The sequence below is a fragment of the Ambystoma mexicanum genome, chromosome 6p, assembly GCF_040938575.1.
Source record: "Ambystoma mexicanum isolate Mex_15411 chromosome 6p, UKY_AmexF1_1, whole genome shotgun sequence".
NCBI classification, from domain to species: Eukaryota; Metazoa; Chordata; class Amphibia; order Caudata; family Ambystomatidae; genus Ambystoma; species Ambystoma mexicanum.
Genome location: NC_090935.1, coordinates 577,690,262 through 577,713,302, shown reverse-complemented (window position 1 = coordinate 577,713,302; position 23,041 = coordinate 577,690,262). Strand labels below are relative to the sequence as shown.

At 49.0% G+C, this 23,041-nt stretch overlaps 1 protein-coding gene across 1 annotated transcript in view; it reads right to left on the bottom strand.

Annotated features, from left to right (window-relative positions):
- SERINC5 (serine incorporator 5) overlaps positions 1–22,821 on the bottom strand; it is a 330,849-nt gene extending 308,028 nt beyond the window's left edge. The window contains exon 1 of the mRNA XM_069627400.1: positions 22,469–22,821. Within this exon, the coding sequence (XP_069483501.1) occupies positions 22,469–22,495 (27 nt within the window). The 5' untranslated portion in view covers positions 22,496–22,821. The remainder of the gene's footprint in view (positions 1–22,468) is intronic.
- Positions 22,822–23,041: the final 220 nt, after the last annotated feature.

Below are 23,041 nucleotides of genomic sequence, written 5' to 3'. Positions count from 1 at the left end.
CATCAAAAGGTGCTGTAAAATACTGTACTATTTGCGACCTGGCATCCATTTGATTATCTATTACCCTTTAGAACAGATTTTAAAAATTGTATAGCATTTTACCCCATTTTTTTGCACACAAAAAAAAAAAATATATATATAAAACGTTCTCTCGTTGGTGGGAGCAGAGGACCCTCCGATCCCGTTTGGATTGGTGCGAGTTCCCTTGCTGTGCTCAGTCGCTGATGGGATTGTCCAGTAAATTATTTTTATTCCCAGCTCTGAGCACACTGAGTTATGCACTAGCCCCGTTCAGCCTGCAGAACGAATCCAAGGGATTTGCCCACAGATGAAAGTACCGCGGGCAAATCTTTGGCATGAGAAAGGTGAAAACTACCAAAAGTTCACACCTTGCTCATGCGAACACATACATTCTCACACCCACAACACACCCATAACACAGCCCCCCCAGCACACCCCCAACATAAACAAACCCCAGTTACCTTCATCTTCATGCTGGTTCCCTGCAGCGCCAGTTCCCTTTCACTTCTGTGATCGGGAACCAGCACTGCAGAGTCCTTCTCTTTTTTTTTTTTTAACGGAAGGTTGCGGGGGATACCCCCGCAGACCCCGTTTTTTTTTTTTTTTTAAACAATGCTACCACCAAAGGTTCGAACTTTTGGTATTCGAACCTTTGGTGGTAGCATTTTTATAACAAATGGTCATTGCGACCATTTGTTTTTGGGAAAATCGTCCTAAAGCTGCAGAACTCATCACTTCTGAAGACAGATCCCCCTCCCCTGGTGGAGGGGCCACTGGGAGGGAGGGAGGCACCAGAGCGGTGGGGTAAGCAGCCGCCTAGAACTGGCTGGGGTGTGCAAGTGCCCACCCAGCACAACAATGGAGGTGCAGCAAGGGTGGGGGCGGCAACGGGCAGCCTGCAGCATCAAAATGAGGGTTTAAAGGGCAGAGGAGCACAAGTGAGCAGCAGCTCTACCCTGGACAGCAAATCGTCTGGAGCTCCCATCTTCACAAGGATAGCAGACCATCACAGAGACATGAACATCGAGATGTTGGACGAACATCTAGCGAAGCCAAGTAAGAACTTCTGCCAAGGACTGGATCAGACCCCGAACTGCCACCACTGCAAACCCCTTCAACATCTACCCGCGGCCCATCACTGCGAAGACCCTGTAACCAGCCCTACTGTGACGAGTGCAAACAGGCCAAGAGGAACTCTAACCCACGACTACACTCAACCCGAGAAGATGGAGTAATGAGGCTCAAGCCTCGGTACCCAAAAAAATCACAGCTGATGGATAAAGATCTATCAGCAAGAAGAAGCGGCGTGAGCATCAGCTCATCCACCCCTCTCGCTGATCCTCCGATGCTGCGGATCGCCTGGACCGCGCTGCTCCGGTCGCCAAGGGACACGCCTGCTGCACTCTATTGCAGTTTACCAGCCCACCATCCCTTTGGAGCAGGCAGGCGGGGCGGGGAGGGGGGGGGGGACTATGGTCATTCATTTGCCCTTCCTGGGGACCGTAATGCCGGCATGGTGCAGTGGCGAGGGCACTGTCTGCCTCTCACTGGGCGGCTTCAGACCAGTGGGGATCCAACAGGGAAGGCACCGGAGTGCAGGGGGGGGCGGGGCCATGAGGCAGACAAGAAAAGGGTGCCTCCTGGGATCACCCCCCCAACATTGGGTCTGGCAGGGAGATCCGCGTAGACAATGGGGGGGGGGGGGGTCACTGCTGTACAGCGCCCCTGAGAGCAGAGTTAGTGGCTCCACCTGAATGGGGGAACCAACCCACTGATAATGTATACATACCGTTTGATATGGGTTTGTGATAATTAGGTTTTTCATTTTAGGGTCATGTTTACATTTGTTTGCGTTATGATGATTTTTGACATGTTAAAAATAAATATGGCAGTGCCTCCAAAGTAGTTTCTTCTGCTGCGTGTTGCTGCCTGCCTGCGGAGCCCACTACTCCGGAGGTCGACACATTGAGTGCCCTGTGCCCTCGGGCTGGATGGTAACACTACTCACTATCACAGCCTTACAAGAAAATACGCCATGAAGAGCGATATAAAAAAAAATTTGAAATTGATATCTGAAGACAGTTACAATTCAAAGTACACAAATAGCTTCAGAAGTAACAAAGAGATCTGAATACAAAAACGGAAGTCTAAAAGCTGCCTACACTGATGCACCGAAGACTCCCTGGTTTCCAGAGGAGCCGAGTGCGGGCTCCTGGTGGAGGCTGGCAGAGACATCGGGCGGCGTAAACATGTCATTAGTCTGCCTGCCTGCTGCAGAATCGGCGGCCTTGCTGACGTTCTCTGCGGTCTGTATGCGAGACGCCGCAGCAACACACTTCATAAACAGGAAGGCAAGGGGTCTTTCTGTGCACCATACCGAGAAAGCGGCAAGTTGCCGATGAGGAACAAATGGCCGTGCTGCAACTTAAAAATAAATAAAATGCACAGCGTTGAGCTTAGTAAAACATATGTTGCTCTCAAAGATTAAGGTTGGGTTGCTCAGTGGGACAATGTGCCTGCAGCAACGATTTGCGACCAAGCTACAGGTAGCAGTTTCACGACGAGCTAGAGCCAATCGGGTAACGTGGTACATTGCCTGTGATTTATAGTGCATTGAAAATGTAAGTCCTTGACAGCATATGCTACACAAAAGGATTTTTTTTTAATTATGTAATGTACATATGGTTCACAATCGATACCGTATACGCATACATCCCGAGGGGGAGAGGCGACATATACAAATCCGACCAAAGGAGCAATCCAGTCCTAACTTTCATCCTCCACTTTTGGGATTTCGAAGATTACATTTCGGGGGTGGAAGAGATCAAGGTAAGGGCTTGGGTGCGAGTCCCCGAGAACTGCATACAGGTGTCACCCCAATGGGGAACCACAAGACAGCCGGGAGGGGGGGTCACTTGAAAAAACTTGGAGGGGGGGCGCCGTGCCACCGATTTAACCCATCGGCATATTTGCTACAATCTGTTGCCTACACAGGCATAACCCGGACCGACGGGTAACGTTATCACCACAGGAAAATATGGCAAAAGTGTGCCCATTTTGACGAAACACATTACTCTGACATTGGCATTGTGTTTTCATAATCAAATTTAGAGGAAATGGCTAATCTTCACAAATTGCGATTTGCGCGCATTCTTGCCCAACTACCCCCGCCCTGGGAGGAGCCCTGCATTCCGACTCTCGAGGAGCCCCGCCCTGCACCAATGAAGGGTTCGGAGGGCATGGTCAGGAAGCTGGGGTGGCATTGGAGCCACACCCTGCACCGATGAAGGGTTCGGAGGGCATGAAACCGGGCATGGTCAGCCCGATCTCACGCAGGTTCCTGCATCTGCTCCACCTGGGAACCGGCTGCAGTTTCAAAAGAAACTCCAGCGAGCCCCGCCCACATGCCAACAGGCCAAGGTGTAAACAAAGGGCCCATTTGTTCGGAACATGTGGGTCACAAGGCGCGGGCACGCACACCTCACTGTGTTCCAAAGAGCAACAAGAAATACTGGCATTGACCATCCTTATCTCACGTAGCTTTTATGAATACAAAAAAAAAAATAAAACAGACCTTTCGAAAAGCACTTCAAGCAAGGTTTTGATGGCTCGTGAGGGAGGAGGCTGTTCTCGTGGAGTAGTAGAAGTTGAACCAGCCTCCAGTCCCTGAAACTACGAATTCAAAAGACTGTATTTAATACCCAATAAAATAGGGTTGCCACCATGGTTTATGGCAAAAACAAAACTATCTTCACGCCTCTGGTAAATTAGGTTTATTTGGCAGGGATGATGCTATCCAGTGATTTAAGTGCAAGGCATACATTCATTTTCAAAAATTGATTAGCAAATTCTGCTAAAGAAACTTTTTGATAAGCAAACTTATTTGACTAACAATTTTGTACTAATATTTAAAACTAGCTGTTCCCGGCCTAAGATACGCCGTTCTAGCATATCTTACAAGGTAAATATCGATCAGTAATTCATTGGGTCACTTCTGTCCTCCTTCCTAAATAGCAGAATTACCACCAATCGCTACCAGGAAGGGGGCGTATGTCCCTGTGACTTATTAATGGTCATTGAAAAGGCTGAACGTATCGGATGTAAGGAGATACGTGTGGTATAAGAACAGTATCTAAGTAACATCACTCACACGGGCCCATATGATATTGTTTGTAGACGCATAATTATTGTCAACCTTGTTCCACTGCAGAGACCCCATGATGACATAAGATTGCCTGGTAGCAGAATTACAGCACCTACTTTCAGTTTTAGCTCGTGAGGAGGCATTCATCCCACAGCGTTTCGCTCTTTAGAGACTGAAACGTTGAGTCGGTCAATTAAGTTTTGACACTGGAACCCCATCCCCTGTGTGAAGAGAAGTGGGGGTGGAAAGAAGTAGCTTCCGAATGTTTGCAATAGTCGAACGTGTAGGTGACCACGTAGAACTGTGCTCATTCTGTATGTTGAAATGATAGCTTATGTGGAAGTGGGTGCACTTTGCCATTTGACAGCAGAGGACAACCTAACACTCATAAATTGCATCAGCCGAGTACAGAAACATACCTAAGCGTTTTATATACATAGATGTTGGTAGGCGTTATTTGTGCCCAACACATAAAATTAGCTTGAATGCAGCATTTTCTGTGTACTGCTGAAGTATATCTGTAAAATGTTAGCTGCATGAATGGATACAAACCTATATAAATAGGCAGGATAAAAAGGTTCTGAAATCATTTTTCTGTGCACTAGGGTGCAGTCAGTGTTGCACAGGGCAGTGTCCTGTATATTGTATGTTACCCATCATTTGCTGTGTAAGGTGAAGTTCAGAAGTTTCAAAAAAGTCCAACAGTTCACAATGGAAAGTTATAGCCCGAGACGAAGAACGTATCATAGATTTGCAGCAGGTAGGACAATTGTCAATTTAAGTTGGACAATATGGCCTTTGCCTCAACTCTTTTCAATTTAGTGTTAATTAGCACTTTCGGGGGAGGGCAGAGCCGCTAACGGTCCACAAACCAGAGTCAGGTAAGCATAAGTGCAGCATTCCAACCATGCATGTCCATGAAAGCACTATTTATCGCTACTAGCACGTCGGGGTTGCCAATACACTTTTTGTTGGTTTGTAAGGGAACCAGGCTTTGCACAATCCATCCTTCCCTTAAAAGGAAATTACCCATATGTCAGTGATTGAAAAGAAATATTTCCAGGACCTGAATGTGAACAAGGTGGTGTGCAGGTGAGTGGGCAGGTCGCTGAGGTGTGGCACTGCAGTGGAGACTCTCCCCGAGGCACCATGTCCAAGGACGAAAAGTGGGTTTATGGTATTGCAGTGATCTGTAGATGCACTGGCTCTGGATGGAACTATTCAGCACTACGTTGCGTAAACATCTTGTTAGCTAGAAGAAAGAAAGACTAAGCTGAGTGGATGGCGTAGCAGGCAGAGAACTGGGCAAACTAGCTGGGATATTATTTTACAGCCATCTCACTTTCAGGGTAGCTAGTATGAAGCAACATGGCGAGAAGATAGAATGTCAAGGAGTTTGGGATCAGCTCATCGCTTGAGCACCAGTTTCACAGATGTATGCAACCATCCAATCACAGAACCAGGTTTGTCATCAAAAGCATTTGGCTGTTTGATCATGTACAAAGTGTTCACTCGTCAAAATGATTCACTTCCCCCAACAAAATGAAATCTAGTTTACACTATAAGATTTAGATACACCAACTTAAACTTTACTGAACAACAGGGAGACAATGCAGTGTTTTGTAGTAGCAATAATGTAATTGTGCATTATGAACACTTAATTTTTGGGAAGGGAATTTCAGGACTGCCTTTCTCTCCCCAAAAAAGTGTACACATACTGGTCTTTGCCAGACAGGATATGGTTAGCTCAAAAATATCACCTGAATTTAACCAACTACCCTACATCCACAACATCAGCAAAACGACACATTGCATAATAATATACACAACCAGCCCGCCAACGGAGACAGTCTAAGGAATAAAATCATACATCATGGGACAGAAGTATACATAAAAAGCAAAAACCATCACTTGCTCAAGGATGCATGAAGTCAGAGGGGTAGTTGAGCGATAATACATATATATTTTTTTTAAGTGTCCCTTTCATTGATTCTGTGCGCACCACCTCAGTCTATGGGCCGGTGTGACCAGATATTAGCTGCTGCAATTGCCCACCTTAGGAGTTCCTTAACCCATAGTTGGAAGGAGGGGGCCAGGGGACTCTTCCAGTGCCGTGCCAATCGCCTCTTAGTCAGCACCAGGCCTGGCGCAATACATTTGGGAATGGCTCTGCCTTCTCCCTCCTCACAAGAACCTTACCAAGCAGGCAAAGTAATCCGGAGAAGTGAGCATCCCACCCGCGATATCGGAGAGATATTTATCAACCACCTTACCCCAGAACTCCTCGACACTCCCAGACCATGTGTCCAAAGGAACCCCCAGCACAAGCGCCCCCAGGGCAGTCACGCTTCACATATGGCACGTGCCGGCATTAGATATACCCTGTGCAGGAACTTCTAATGAATTTGCTTCAGCCATGCGCTCATCAATACTTTGTGTGTGTGCGCGCAAACAGGCAGATTCCCAACAAAGCGGCCTTCATTTAATGGGCACAGATCTGAAACAGGCGCACACTGAGCATTTGCCTCGATCATACTTTCATGGCACAATATGCTGTCATCGGTGGACGCAGAGGTAGACTGGTAACAACAAATAATCCCCCCCCTCCAAGTACCACACAAACCATTGGGTGAGTGTTGGCAATAAAAAGGACGTGGGTTTTTATTGCACGTCATTATGTGATAATAAACAAAAATAATCTTAATAACCATAACATAATGTGTACTTTTGCGCACAGGGTCCACAGGTTGCGCCCTCTGGCCCATTCCGCCTTCCTTGTCCCACGACATTGTGGGCCCTGTACGGAGCCCAGTCTTCCTTCTTCGCTCCCTTTTTCTTGGATGGGAGGGTTTTGGGAAAAGAAAAAGTACTCTGCGTAAGCAAGGTACTCTTTGCCTGGGTCCCCCTGCAGGGTGCAGTGGAGTAACTTTGCTGAAAAAGTTGGGGGGAGGACATGACATCTGAAGAAAAGGTGCCCCAGCCAAATGAATGGGGACAAAATGGTGTGCCATCAAAGTTGGGGGGGGGGGGGGAGAAACACCCCTGCCCCCCCTAAAATTACGCCCATGGCAGGGTGCCAAACTGGATTCTACTTTCCCGCTGCAAATGCAGCTCCTTAGATCTGTCACAGGGGCCACAGGCCCTAGACTTTGTTCTGCCTGTGTGGGGGCTGGGTTGTCCAGCCCCTGGCCGGCTGGTGCAGACGTCATGCTGCACCCTGAGGTGCTTCTTTTGTTATTCCCTACCAGATTCCTGCCTGCCCTGCCCTGGTGCTTAGCACCTCTTTGGTGAAGAGGCCAAGGTGTTGTTTCCACCTTGCTCTTCCTCCTGCCTGGCTCCAGGCGTCTTAGCAACCAACAAGAGCATGAAAGGAGAGGAAAGGGGGAGTGGGGTTACAGGCCCCCGCCTTGGAGCTGCGGGATTCCCCCTGCAAGGCGCTGGCTAGAATCGTGGGTGGGTACGTGCCATGAACGCAAAAAATGGCAACAGGTGCCGTCCTTCCCCTCAGTCATTTAGACCAAGCATAAATCAATTCCACCACATATAGCATGGAGGTTACATTCGGGTACAAGAGGCCATCAACTCAGTCCATCTGTGGTACAACACAGTAGGGGTACGGTGTAAAGAACCTAAGCCCCCCCACAAGTCGTGAGATGCATCGCTGATGCACACGAAGGAACGAACACACACACGCACACAATGGCTACTGATCAAGTTCATGCAGTGATCAATCCACCCACTTTGGCAACGCCTGTCTGACTTCCCATCATTACAGGACCATGAAGCAGACAAGGAAAGACCCAGGTAGCCACAGGCACCCGCCCGGCCTTCACCGGGAGCCAGTTGGAAATCTGGGAAGACGGGCGACGACATAGCACGTGGCAGGCCAGCTCAGGCAAACCCCTCTGCGCAAGCAAGGGAAGACTTGAAGGGTCAGTGCAGCAGTGGCGCTACGAGAAAGCCTGCCAGCACGAGCAGAGCGCGAGTGGACAGAACCGCAGAACCGAGGAACGTTGCATTCCTGGGTGAAACAGGCTGGTGAAGACATGGGGGTCGCGCTGGAGCGGCGGCAGCAACCCTGTCATGGCACGGCAGCAGTAATCCACTTTGTTCCTCCATTGGTCTCCCGCCCATCCCAAAACAAACCGCTGCCCCAGCGAACTCCTCTCACTAAAGAAAGAATGCGGCCCCGTGGACGCCACCAGGCCTCCCCCAACAAGAACAATAGCAGAGGAGACATTAACGCCACAAGTCTCCACAAACCCCGCCGTGTGAACGCGAGAATAGCGACTGTTCCCCGCGTAATCGCAGGGTCAGCGGTTGCCCTGGGAGAGGAACGCACAATCATCGGCACTTGGGGGGGCAAGACCCTCAAAACGGCCGCTCCTTCCAGACCGTGTGCGCCAAGAAAACCAGCGATTAGGCACTAAATAAACAGAGTCGCTCACACAAGGCGAGAAAACGTGCCTTGCCCTAGAATCCCACGCTGGGGCCGACTCCTGCAAAGGTCCCATAACAATGGCTTGCCCTCGGTGCACAACTATACAGATAGGGAGGCCCCTGGCTTGTTTGATGTCGGAGCCCTGCCCTCCTCGCCCAGCATATAGGGCAGGGTCAGGTGCAGGTAACACTGTGCTAATGGACGGGGCGGGCATGTCCTTGTGTTGCCCTTTCTCGCCGAGGTACAGAGCTCAGACTCCCCCCGTGGATGGTTAGTCTGAGAACAGAAGAGCATGGCCTGTCCCAGGACTCGGTGGAAGGCTTCTCCTGCGAGGGGGGGGGGGGCGTACACAGGGGTGGACTGGCCTATAGTGAACTCTGGAGATTTTCCCGGTGGGCCTCTGCACCCTGGGCCTCTTTTGTGTGGCATTTCCAAATGTTCTCATAGGAAAAGCATTGGACTTGTTAAAAATGTGTCATATGGTGCCACTGTGGACATCATTTCCAGGGCCTCTTTTGGCCACCAGTCATTATTTCCAGGGCCCCTTTTAGTTCCCAGTCCAGCCCTGGGAGTACATCGTGCCTGGGAGGTTGGCGGAGGGGTTGCTGTCCGAAAAGAGCCATTTTTCCTCTGCAAGACTGCGGAGCTCAGCGGAGGCAGACAGCGAGAGCCTGTTAGTCATTGGCTGGGTGGCGAGGGTGGTGGGGACAGGCTGCCTCGCCCGGGCATCAGGTGTTCCGCCTGCGACGGGGAAATGGGCATATTCCGATCAACACCCTGTGCTTGCAGGTCTGTGGGGCACTGGGCAGACAGGTTGCCCCGGTGAGGTAGCGCTGCCAGGAAGGACGGAGCTGACAGTCAACAGTGAGGATTCGTGATCCAAAACATCTGGGAAGTCCCAGGTGGCAGAGCCTGCAGTGGGCCTTTCCATGAGTTATAAGGAGAAAGCATTAAAAGTACCCAGGTTTATTTTGGGTCCAGTCTTCTGTGGACTCCTTCCCTGTGACAGTGCGCAGAATAGTGCACTGAAGCTGCAGGACTGGCTTCTAGGGACTGCAAAGTAGGAAGCAGACAATATACTCCTCAAAGCAGGTGGCCGAGCTCTATAGCCTACCAGGGGGAGCCCCGATCCTACTTCTATACGTCATAGCGGTGCAGTCTGCCGGCTCATTTAAGAAAAACAAAAGGTTTACTTATTACTAAGAACCAAGAGCAATTTGGGTTAAATGGAAAATGTTTCCCACTCTTAAGAGAAAGCCTTTCATGAGCATAGATTTCCCATCAGTGCGACTCCATGCGCGCATCAGCGCAAGAGAAAGGCAGGGATGTCATTTCACCAAAATGCCAGGGGTAGCGGACGTGACATCACAGGACCCTTGGCCTCTGATGACATCATAGGAAGTGGTGTCATTTGACCCCACCGCGAAGTGATACCACGGAAAGTGATGGAACTTCGCCCTTGGCAAAACAGGAAGTGGCATCACATAGCATTGTTCCTAAGTACACTACGAAAAATATGGTTATATCACTATAATGTGATGTACATTTCATACAAGAATGGATCGCCATATGTATCGCTAAAATCAGTGTGCAAGGGCCCATATTACCAAATGAGTGAATGCAAGCATACGTCCATGGGCAAATGATTATGATGTGTGCGCTTTATACAGAACAAATATACATACAATATCACCCAACCTGTGTTGGTACTCATTTATTGACCTCAGAACGAAGAAAGGGTGAGTTGAGGTGTTTAAGTCGGTGACACCCCTGAAGTGTACCTGAAATAAACCTTTAATGGGTCTAGCAATTATTGTATAGAATTCCAGAAAGACCCAATATTTGGTATTCCTATTCCTTCTTATATTTTGGGCCACTGCTGAAAGTGTTTGGCTTGTGTAATCCCCGTTTTAAAAAAATAAAAAATAAAAGCCTGAAAAAGAAACCCAGCCACTCCAGGAACAAAGAGCCACATGGCACTGGCCACAGGCCGGGAGCTTGCACCCCACCACAACGTTTTTTTTTGGAGTAGCAAGGGAGACCTCAGGGGTTACACTCGCGACCCTGTTGTGATTAACTTTGCATTCATCTGGTGCAAGTGACTAGAATCTTGAGATGGAATGCAGGGCTTAGAATGTTTATCTATGAGTGAGTTCCAGGTTTGTTAGTTGCAAGGATGTAAGCCCTGAGAGAGGATGCCGGTGGGTGTCCTATGTCCCCTTTTACTTACCTGACTCCAAGAACTGTATTTGGTGTACCTAAACTTATAGAGGCAGTGATCCTCTCTCAGGTAAGAGAGTCATTTATGGCCAGACCCTGAATTCAACACTGGCGACGAGGATGAAGCTGGCTGTGCTGGGGGGACAGCACCAAAGAGAGACACCCACCGCCCCCCTAAGAGAAGTGATTCTCTCTCAGGTAAGAGCGCTGGATGGCTGTGAGGCACTGCAAGTGCAGTGAGGGCAATTGAGGCCCAGACAGAGGTGCTACAGAGGCAGAGGGGGCAAGAAAGGCCCAGACAGAGGCGCTACGAAGGCATTGGAATAACAGAGCAGCTATGGATGTAAAGGTGCTGCATGAGGCAGTGGAGAGGTTCTGCCAGGGCAGTGAGGCGCTACAATGGGCAATGAGATGTTGCAGAGGCAGTGAGGCGCTGCATGAAGAGGTGCTGCGAGGGCAGTTAGGCGCTGCAACAGGCAGTGAAGAGGCGCTGCAGAGACAGTGAAGCGCTGCTAGGGGCAGTGAGATGCTACAGAGGCAGTGAGGTGCTGCATGAAGAAGTGCTGCAAGGGCAGTGAGGTGCTGCAACAGGCAGTGAAGACGCGCTGCAGGGGCAGTGAGGTGCTGCGTTAGGCAGTGAAGAGGTGCTGCGTGAGGCAGTGAAGAGGTGCTGCGTGAGGCAGTGAAGAGGTTCTGCAAGGGCAGTGAGGCACTGCAAGATGCAGTTAAGAGGCGCTGCAAGAGGCAGTGAGTGGTCGCTGCAGAGGCTGTGAAGTGCTGCATGGTGCAGTGAAGAGGTGAGGCGCTGCAAGGGCAGTGAAGTGCTGCACGGGGCAGTGAAGAGGCACTGCATAGGGAGTGAAGAGGCACTTCAGTGACAAGGGTGTGCTGCAAAGGGCAGTGGGGACAAGAAGTTCTTGTGTTGAAAGGTACAACGGTCTGCTGTAAAGTGCAGTGGGCTCTGTGAGACTTATGGTTATTAGAAGGAGCTGTGAAGTTCATTGGAGCAGCAAGGTTCATTCATTCATTGGCATGGTGAAGTTCAAGGTGGCAGTCTCTCATAAAGCATTTAAGAGAATTGAGACTGTACAAACATTCAGAAGAGTTGAAGTTGTTAATGGATCTAGGAGGGGCCTGGGGCCCATGGACTGTGCAAACATCTGTTGCGCCAAGGCTACAAGCTATTGGTCATAGTGAAGGCAGCTGAGATCACTGACAAAGTTATCCGATGTCAGCGCTTACCTTTGACTGGAACCGAAGGTTGCTGCGGTTGGCTTGAGTGGAGTCCTGGAGTTCGGCATGAGTGCTGCAGCGGGAGGCCTGACTCAGTTATGAAGTTTGATGGGGATGGGAGCTCTGTGTTCCTCCGTTACTCTCTATGCAATGGTGAAGTAGGAGAGAATGCAGAGGTGCTGGCGATTAGAGTTGAGATACTAGATCTGATATATATTAGTTTGTTAGAGTGATGTTGTAGGTACATGTCTCTCTCTTTAATTGAGTTATGTAGTTTAACATATTTCTCTCCACAGGAGGACTTTTGACATTTTTATGCATGGATGGACTTTTGATGTTAATAGATTTTTGCAAACGATGTTAGAAAGCAATCCTGCATTTAGTTTTAATGTGCACTGAACTGCTACACAGCTTACCATGGCTGAATGTCAGGCCTCTGTTGGATAAGGCACTTTAGTGAAGTGAATGAGTAGTGAAAACTACTATGGTGTTAAGGATATAGAATGTCTAACAAGAATGTTTAAAAAAAAAAAAAATTCTTTCAACATGTGGATATTAAGGCTTAAAAGTTGGTGCACACTGTTTAGTTTTTGCTTTGACACACGTGTGATGTTTGGATGAGTGTCAAAGCAAGTGTTTTTGGGAAATGGTTCTTTAACCATACATTTTCCCACAGACACATTATCGGTATGGGCCCTGCAGGCTTGAATTTTGGGCATTGATGGGGCATTTCTTTTATTTGGTTACCATGTTCAATGCTCAGTTGTACTATATGGTATGTGTGTGGGGAATGGTGTGGTTGTTGACTCAGGTATAAGGTCAACGTTATAGTGTTCATATGTTGCATGAATAGTGTGGGCACAGTTTGTAAGGGAACGGGTGGTTCCTAGGGTGTGGTGCCAAAGGTGTTGAGATAACAGTTTACAAGGGAAATGTTGTTCCTAGGATTTGGTGCCATTGTTTTGGCATATGTTGGTAGACATGTGTGCAGCGATGTGTGAGTGAGATAAGATATTAAGGTTTTGAGTGTTTATTAAATCTTCATTAGAGTTATTAAGTTGATAACAGTGTTCATCATTAACTGTTCTATGTAGGCAGATTAATATGTTCTCTCCACAGGTGGACTTTTAATTTGAATCCACAGATGGACATTGATGTTAATGTTAATAGATTTTGAAGTGGTGACAGGGTCTAAACCTTTTGGAGTTGGTTGTGGTTATATATGAAATGCTTTGAATAATCTTTTGTTTTTCAGGTGGGACTTTACTGGACAAATCTTTTGATGAAATATTGATCTTGCCACCGATACTTTACTGTTCTTGTTGTTGTCCCTATAGGGGAAAGATGTGTTGTGATTAACTTTGCATTCATCTGGTGCAAGTGACTAGAATCTTGAGATGGAATGCAGGGCTTAGAATGTTTATCTATGAGTGAGTTCCAGGTTTGTTAGTTGCAAGGATGTAAGCCCTGAGAGAGGATGCCGGTGGGTGTCCTATGTCCCCTTTTACTTACCTGACTCTAAGAACTGTATTTGGTGTACCTAAACATAGAGGCAGTGATCCTCTCTCAGGTAAGAGAGTCATTTATGGCCAGACCCTGAATTCAACAGACCCCTAAATGATGTCGCTGAACACAAACCCATGATACGGTGAGAAGCGTATGCAATCCTTCACATCTCAGAGTTAGAGAACAGGAGGGGAAACTATGAGGCGTGGCCAAGGTTTTCTTAACGAGTTCAGGTATTAAGCGGTGGGGACCCACCACCTGCTCCCCGGAACAGCCCCCTGTGTCCCACACGAGGGACATTGACTGGAGGCCTTGGGTTGTGCACATTGTGAATATTGACAAATGTACACATTTCTAAATGAGAGGGGCACCTTCTCCGTCACACAAACCCCTATGAGGTCACACAGGCACCTTTCCACTCTGGGAGCATCCAGTGCAAGGAAGGCAGAGCTAAGTCAGGTAACATCATCCTTCTTGTAAGAAACCTTGTCTGCACCAAACAAAATCATTCTCTTCCGCCATGTTTTCAACCATGTTCGATACCAGGCCCTGTGGCGCAGTACAGCAGTGATCCGGCAGCGCAGGAGCTCAATGCACACCCCTAGGCGTGGCAGTCACGGTCCAATTCCGTCCCGTGCAGGTGGACCAAGCCATCAATGCTGCAGGCCCACTCACCAACCGCAAACACTGCGCAAACACTGCAGACGGCGCAACAAGGTTTTACTATTACACCGTAAACAGGGGGGGGGGGGCGTCCTTCCCTTGTTGATTTACTGGTTGCCTTTTACTATGGCAATCAGACCAATGTCTTTGTCATGAGGGGTACACAGTTAAATGATGTCAGTGCACCATACACCTGATTACCAATAATGCTCAGACATATAACACAACAATTTCTTTTCAAGTACAGACCAGTGTTTATTAGTGGTCTTATTCTATTTGTTTTCTTAAGTTTAGAAAGCAAAGTATACAAGAAAAGAGATGGGATTCCTGTCAAGGTTTGCATTTTCTGTATCCCATTATACAGAAACTCACGAGTACATAGTGCCATGTGTGCAAATCCTTCACCTCCAGTGACTTGTGTGAATAATCAGTTAAAATACAATTCAATAGTAGTCACATTATAGCAATCTATGTAAGTCAATAGTTGCAAAAGCCAGGCACATAAGGGTGACCTAGTTAAACCAGCAGTACATCCATCAAGTGGCACTGAAGGGCTTTCCTGTAGCGGGCTTCCACATCAGGATGTTACGCTTGCTGCCCTGAGCAGTGGCACTGCTCGCTTCAGGGTGCATGGCACTATTGCCACCATAGAGGTTGCAGAGCGCTGAAGCAAGCCTCGAGAGGTCGAGTAGTTTACATACTTGACCTAAGAGAAATGCACTCACCCCGCAGTGATGGGTAACAAGATATTTACAACTGCTTTCTGTAAAATGGTGCACGTCCCCATAAGCACACTTCATGCTTGGTGCAACGCGGCCAGCCACGCACAGTGAAATGCAATGGAAGGGAGCGGTGCTCCTCTACTTTTTCAAATTAAGCAGAACTTTCCCTATACTTTTATTTTGAAAAAAAAAAAACGTTCCGGAATGATTTTGTTTTTAAAATAAAAGTGGAAGAAGCAGTTGAAGCTTCAGTGCACTTCACGGAACGTTCCCCTAATCAGCAGGCGCATGTAACGCTCACCTGATTCCCACGGAGGCGCAGGTCTGGCTTCGAGTGCTGATGCTTCTTCAATGGTGAAGCGCAGGACTCTGAAGATGGACAGGAAAGGCCCCTCTACTCTGGCTTCTCCGGCTCGCAGGAATATTCCCCTGTGCGTGAAAAGGGAGTATTACCTACTGACTGAGTTATGCTCAAGCCTCCCACTCCCTTCCAACCCTCCACGATACCCTTCCACAATTCCCCGTGAAGTCTCACCTTAGGGTCAGGAAGGATGAGCTCTCCATCCTGCTTCTGATGCCGGGGCGCGTTGAAACCCAGTTTCTTCACTGGATTGAGGATTATGGGAGTTCAGGTAAGCTTGACTATTCAGGTAAGGCTCTGTAAAAGTTCTGTTGCAAGTTCAAAAGTCCAAGCTTAATAATAATGTTCATTATCTTTTTCCCCTTAGGGGCCGGGGTTCGGAATGCCGGAGATATGGCGCCGACCCGAAGTGATACGTGCAGTTCCAGTAAATGACAGGTAAGTTCTGGATGAGCGCTCGGGTAATGTCTTTGCATTCGCTCATTCAATGTCTGTCTTTTTTTCCCCCATAAGGGCCGGGGTCCGGATGCCTGGAAGCGGCAAGACCCGAAATGAAATGTGAATGACCCAACAGGTAAGACTTGGAAGGAAACTGAGCTTTTCCTATTCCCTTCCTTCTCTCACCTTGTTCTTGTCTTTCTCTCTAGGTTCTGGGAAGTGGCTGTGGATCCGGATGATCGCTGCTGAAGATGGTGGCGTCCAGGAAAGGTGAGTGAAATGCAGCGCTGCAGCGATCGTAGCGAAATGCTTTTAAAATGATGTCTTCCTTTTCAGGATCGTCGGTGTGATGCCTCTGTGGTGCTGATTTAGCAGGGAAGGTCTTTTGTCTCCCTTTGCAGGTGACTCAGGATACTGACAGGCGTGGCTGAGGTCCAGATGCAGGAGCTGACACGGTGAGCGTCCAGCTGCGAGGAGCAGAACAACGCAAAGCGTGAGTTGCTGATCGGGTGTGGTTTAAATAGCTTTGGAAGAAGTTCCAAGTGTGTATCCTTCCTCCGATCAGGTATGTATCCTTCCCCGACCACACCCGGGTGGAAAGTAATCCCACAGGTAAAGTAGTTCCATTCAGGCCTCAAGAGGGCCTGGATGTGGCAGCATGGTCTGCATCAGGTAAGTGCACATTAAAACACTTGAACACATGTCTAGCTTTATGAGCCTGGCGCCTAAGGCGCCAGGACAGGGGTCCAACATGAGCCTGGCGCCTAAGGCGCCAGGACTGCGTCCAAAGGGCCCCAGCTTGGGCCCGCTGGCACTCCCCTGGGGGAAATGATGCCTGCCTCTGGGGTTGCTGGGTCGGACCTGGCTCCTTGGAGGTAGGCATCATGACAGCGCATGTGTTTTAGGGTTTGTATTGCGCGTGGGAGGGGGCGGGCCGATGGGGTTTGTGGGGAGCATGGGAAGGCCAGTAGGGAACATACTTAACTTACACGACCACTGGTCGAATAGGTTTACAATTTACTGAAAAAAAAAAGTTTATTTGTAGTAAATGGCAAATAAAAGTTTGAAACATCCCTATACTCAAAAAGAGTTACATGCAAATAGTACTTGCCCTACATAAAATCTACTCGTCAATGCGAGCGGGCTAGTAGATTTGGCCAGCCCTGCAATGGGTGCCTCGATAGTTCCCTAATGAGGTGGCCGAGGTGCATTTTCTTACACCATGTACCAGTGAAGTCTAACCTCTTACCAGTGTGAAAGGTCCCAGTGGAAAGGCACCAGTCATTCTTATAGAGAAACCGTGTTCGCACCACGTTAGTATCAAAGCACACGTGTGACTACTCCATGAACAGCTATGAAGGCTAAGCTGCACTCAACAGCCTTTCAGTTCAGAGTCAGGTGACAAGATGGGGAAACACATGTAAAACGTACTCTAAAGACACAGCGTAAAGATGTGCGCTCCAACTGATAGCCTCCGACAATAAAAGAACAGCTGTGCAAAACACAAATGCCCAAGAATACATGTGGTAATTAGCTACTTTTCTGATACACTTATCACTTGCTCAAACAATGGTCATTTAAAAAAAGAAGAAGAGGGTGCGTGGGGGTCGTCGTCCCTCACAGACCGAAGCAAATGTGGGCAACTTGCTAAGGAGAGGAGAGTGGGCGAGGGCAGCACATCACAACACTCGTTTGAGGAGGCGAAGCGAAACAGTGCCTTCCAACAGCAGAACAGGCGCCCTTAGCCTCCGCCCCCTTTAGCTCTTAATACATTCCCTGAGCTGTAAACTCAGTAAGGAGCAAATGTAACACGTTGGTAATAACTCTGATCCAATTTAGTTGATCATGGGTCATGGGCATGGTTTTGTGATGTGCGTGGTGGCCGAAATGCATCATGGCTAGGGCTCGGTTAATGTTTTGATGGAACCCCAGGGTATAGGGGGTCCAGGCTCATGGTTGCTGGGGGCACCCAGTTGGCACACAATGACCGGAGAAGCCCGTCAGCCTGTGGTCACACAGGATCCTCATTGCCTGGGGGCACCCCGGCCGTCACGGCATACGCAGCCAGAGTTGCCCAGCAGGGGCTCTGCTCAGACAGTGTGGGATATCAGGGACATTGTTGCCCAGCAAAGGCACGGTCCTGGTAGAGGGCCCTGCAGCTGCAGGCCCTCTTCCTGCTATGCAGTACCAGCATCCATGAGAACTTACAAAAAGTCTCATACAGACACAAAGTGAAATGCTTGACAAGGTCATTGTTTCACACTGCTCGGTGGTCTGTGTCTCCTTCCTTTCTAATCATCCAACAATCACATCTAGAGTGATAAAACCCTACATAATTTAAAGTAGAAATTGCCATAGCAATGGTCACTGCCCGTTACCGCTGCAGCGTGCCCAGCATGGTTTACAAACGACCATCTGATCCCTTTCCCTCTCCCTCCCCCTCCCCATTGACAAGAGGCACATATTTATACATTTACAACTTATATAGTATTATACCAGGCCATTGACAGAGTTAAAATTGAACTCCTGGCGTGGTTTCACCTTACTTCACGCAGCTGCTCCTAGACATTTTTGCAGGCTAAGGGCTTCTTTAAAAAGAACATGCTCGCAGTTATCTGTTAGGAGAACCCATGTTAAAAAGCCTACAATTTTAACACATATTGCTAACAAAACGTTCTGGCAACGTACACTAGGCTTCCGCACAAAGATACATTCGATTGAGGTCAGAACCCCACAGGTAAGCATGCATGAGAAGATCTGAAACTAGTCCATACTTGCCATCCTAGCCTTGATCAGTGGCGTCGCCAGGAATCACAACTTTAGGGGGGGGGGCGCTATGAAAGGGCAATGTGTAACATCACAAGCACTCCTGCAGAGAAGCTTCTGTGCACACCAACTACCCTACCCCACTGCACCTCCTTTGCCCTCCCCTGAGTTGGTTTGGGCTCACTTACTATTCCCAACAATTCCTTAGCCCAATTGCAGGGAAATCTTTATGCAGCGCCAGTAGCCTCTGCAACGCACCACATACTTATCCAGTCTACCCCAAACGCACCCGTTCGCGATTGAATAGACACAGGAACGGTTCATCCCAACAACCTGCAGCGGGCGTACTTGGCGGTATACTCCACATACATTCCAATGAAGGCACACATACCGGTACCATCTTGCATTGTTGTACATATATTTCATGCTTTTATCACCACCTAATTTTGCTAGGTGGCTGTCGCATGCAGTAACTAGCCTCCCTTTGGCTGATGCCGTCATGTTGACACCTTTAACCAGCCCGATATTTTATTCCAATTTGCATTCTGGGATTTGTAGTTTAACCTTTCACTTAGTAAGGTAAGCACCTAAAAGTCCCGTAATGCAAACTGCAATTGGCTAAAAAGCACTCTATATCGAAGGTGTCGCACACACTATGGTATTTGTATTTATTTATAAAGCGCACCAGGCCCGAGGGTACCACTGGACAGGTGCAGTTGTCATCGAGAAACTATTTTTTATCCTACCCTGCACTCTTGCATCCTCCAATGCCCTCTCACCAAACAATGCATACTTCACGCAAATATGAGCAGTGACACGCAGCGTTTACACTTTTTAGCCATTCAAATGGCTCACTCACTTACCTTCATGCTTATTTTCCTCCAGTGAATAAATGTTACATTCTTGACTGATCTTCTCGTGCCACTACTGAATTTAACCATTTGCGGTTTAAGCCGCCAGCGTGGTGGAGGGTTTTTTCAGCACTAACCAAATTGTGCGAATGTGTATTCAAAAATATTAAATCTGATCAAAACGGGATCCGATCCCCAGGCTGATCTTGCTTAGATTGACATCACACTGGAGAGCGTTCGTGAGATCCCTGGGCGGCCGCAGCGCTGCAGAAAGAGTAGCCCAGCTGAGGCAGGGGGGCAAGATTTCAGAGGAGGGTCCAGGGCCCCTACGGGCCCCACCCTGGCGACACCACTGGCCTTGAGATGTTCAGGTAGGACCAATTCAGTGAGGCGCAGCTTGGTTCTCTAGGCATAGCAAGCAATGCACCGACATCTGGGCATACGCACGTTCACTAGGAAGACAAACTGAAGCCAAGATGCATTGGCAAAGCCAACAGCTTGGGCTTTTCATTATGCATAGAGAGGCATTTGTCAGGCACTGCCATAAGGGTATCACCTGGCCATAAGATGGAAAACGGCTGAAAAACTGTGCATGTGATGGCATTGCCTGCCAAATGTCTGTCTAACATCCATATACAAGCCAAAACTGTTGGCTTTGCGATTGCTAGTTTAAGGACTTCAATGCAAACAAACAACAGAGGCATTGACAAAGATATTGCTTATAAAAAAAACTGGCTGAACACACACAAGCGATGTTTATTATATCAGGAGCTCATTTACAGAGGCAATTAAGTAATTAAACACTGAAAACAAGGCCTATAGCCAGCACTGGCAGGTGTTTAGTGTTACTTTGTACTAGAACTTGCTCAAAGAGTTCCAGAAAGGTTAGGTTTTGGTGGCGAAGGGCAGGTAGTAATTCCATAAGCATTTAGCTATGGCTAGTCCTTCAGTGGTAAATTACCAAACATACCCATAGGATGTGCGTTTCTCCTCACATTTTATCTCCATCCCATCTGTTCACCACTGACATGTTCTTGCTTGTATCCAATAGGCAAACGTCTGGGAATCAATTATAGCCACCAGCATTGATGTGGCCAGCCTCCATACCATTGTTTTCAAATCAGCCTTGGCCCTTTCACTAATGTGAGCAGCCCTTCCCAAGCTGCTAGACAACAAGGCGTAAAATGCATGCGGTTGCTTGTCTTCCAGTGCAGAGAGGACATGGACTGGCAATGGAGACTGAAGTGCACCTTTTGGTGGCAGCACCAAGAGTCATTTGGCTTGTCCCCTTTTGTAATGGCCGATACTACAGAATTATGGAATGTTGCGCAGAGCAATGGTAGTGGTAATGTTTAATTCAAAGCCTTGCATCTATCACTTTTTGACTACACTCTCCCCTCCACAATTAAATTGATGTTACTTACAAATGAACAATAACATAAAAAATGATTTGTAAGAGCCACCAGTCTGTTGATGCACCTTCTGCAGAAATCTGTGTTCAAGCAACATCGCCTGTATTGTTTGATATAGTTAACCATTTTATTAAGCATGATATGATATGATATATAAAAAATGTATAACACACCTATACACAAGTGTTTCAAGAGGCAATGAGGTAAGGGGGGGACTGAGGGAAGACAAAGACAACGATCTTACTAGGCCTGGTGACATTGAGATCCCGAAAGTGCAGGGGAGAGGGGGAGGGGGGAAAAGGGCCAGACACCGGATCAAAAACAGATCAAGTAATGCGGCCAGCAGGTGGCAGGACGTAAAAGCCTGTTATAGTTACACAAAAAATAAGCATACTTTAACATTACAGAACCCAAAATTGTGATTTTACATTTGAAAAATAGTTGGGTTGCAGCCGCCCATCGTGAATAAGTGCACTACCTCTGAAGCAGTGTGGACGGCCCTCATCCCCCTGCTCCTGTGTGCTGTCATGACTGTGGTGCATACAACGTTACCTGGGGCAAGCATACAAATCCTGGCCGGGCCTCCTGCAGTTCTCTCTTAGGATGCGAGTGAAATCCACACCCCACTCCCTCGGGTCCTAGTGGTGTTTGAAGCCAAGGGCATGGCCTCCTTGCTTGGGGGTGGGGGGGCAAGGGTGGCCTGCCCTTGCCCTTCCCCCCCCCCGGCGCCCCCCTGGCAGGAGCCCTGGCTGCTCGTAGGTCTCAGCTTCTCTTAACGCGTGAGGCGAGCCTCCAGGGCGGCAGCTTTATTGTCGTGGGAGCTGTACTGTGCCCTGCGGGGTCTGAGGTGGGCAGTGTACACGCCTGCGCTCCCAGGGTGCTGATCCGACACCTGCCCCTTGCAGGGCACCGACTAGCCCTCAATTGTGGAAAGGGCACTACCGATTCCCCTGCACGCCAGAGGTTAAGGAGAGGCGTGGGAAGGGTTCAACGCGAGCGGCTCTGAATTAAAACAAGACCCAAACAGAAATGCCAACACGCACAAGGGACACCCTGAAAGAACACAGCAATGCGTGGGTGTTTGCAAACAAAACGACAACACATTTAGACAGGAACCAGGAATATGGTGAAGTGATGGCAATTCATAAGTGCTCTCGGCGGCTCGCTCTAACTCGGGTTACATGGATCTCAAGCAAGATCCCGTTTAGGCGTAAACATGCTTACCGACATGGTGCACTACACACTAAAGCCAGATGACGTCACATCATTAATAAAATTCCTCCCATTGTGCCCCCCAATCCGTATAGACATGGCACCGCGTGGATCCCGGAAGGGACGCGACCCACACTGGCCAGTGCAACCATTGATTGGGCACACAGTGCAGTGTCACTCTCTTCCCGCACGGACATCACCCTAGCACAGCCACCCTCGACCTACAGGTCTGCCAGATGCCACAGAAAGCCTTTGGTTTTAATTTAATAGATGTGCCATTCCCTTGAAAATGCTGCGACTACATGTCCCACAATGCAAAGAAAAATACACAACAGTATGGGCGAGAACTCAAACCCGACACCGGGCCCCTCTTCCATGGCTCGCGCACCACGCACTGGTGACAGGCTGTGTGCAGCCATTCCTCAAGCAGCGCCTCGTCTGGATTACACACCATCCCCTCTGCTGCTGTTGTCCTTACCTGCCCCACGCAGCACGGCACAGACATGCCTGGAGAGCCCGCAGTCCCCCTTCACTGAAGCAGCCGCGGTGCAGCAGCGCGTCTGCCCGGGGCAGAGCCCTCTGCGGCCAGCAGGAGAGCCAGCGACCCCCGGCAGCTCAGCGCAGATCCCCCCCGGTGCTGCACAGCATGCCTCCCGCTGTCACCACCGGCCACGCGGCTCCCTTCCCGCCCCTCCGCTGCTGCTGCTGCTGCTGGCGCCGGCGCTCGTCTCAGCCCAGCCGCGGTGGCCACCACCGCTCCAGTCCAGGCAGCAGGGAGACAAACAAACACTCGGGCTGATGCGCGAAACTCCCAGCCAGGCTCGCACTTCCGTTGTCGTCAGTTTGTTCTGGGGATTTAACGCTTTCCGGTGGTGTTTCCCTGAGGAGCCCCTCCTTTCGCTGGGCACCCAGGCGTCTCCTGTCACACTCCCAGTATGGCCTCCCCCCTTCCCCTCCTCGGTGGCAGGAGAGCTGGCCGCTCTCCACCTGCAGCCCACGCTGCATTTATTAGGGAACGCAGCACTGCAGCACCACCCGGACGGTCAAAAGA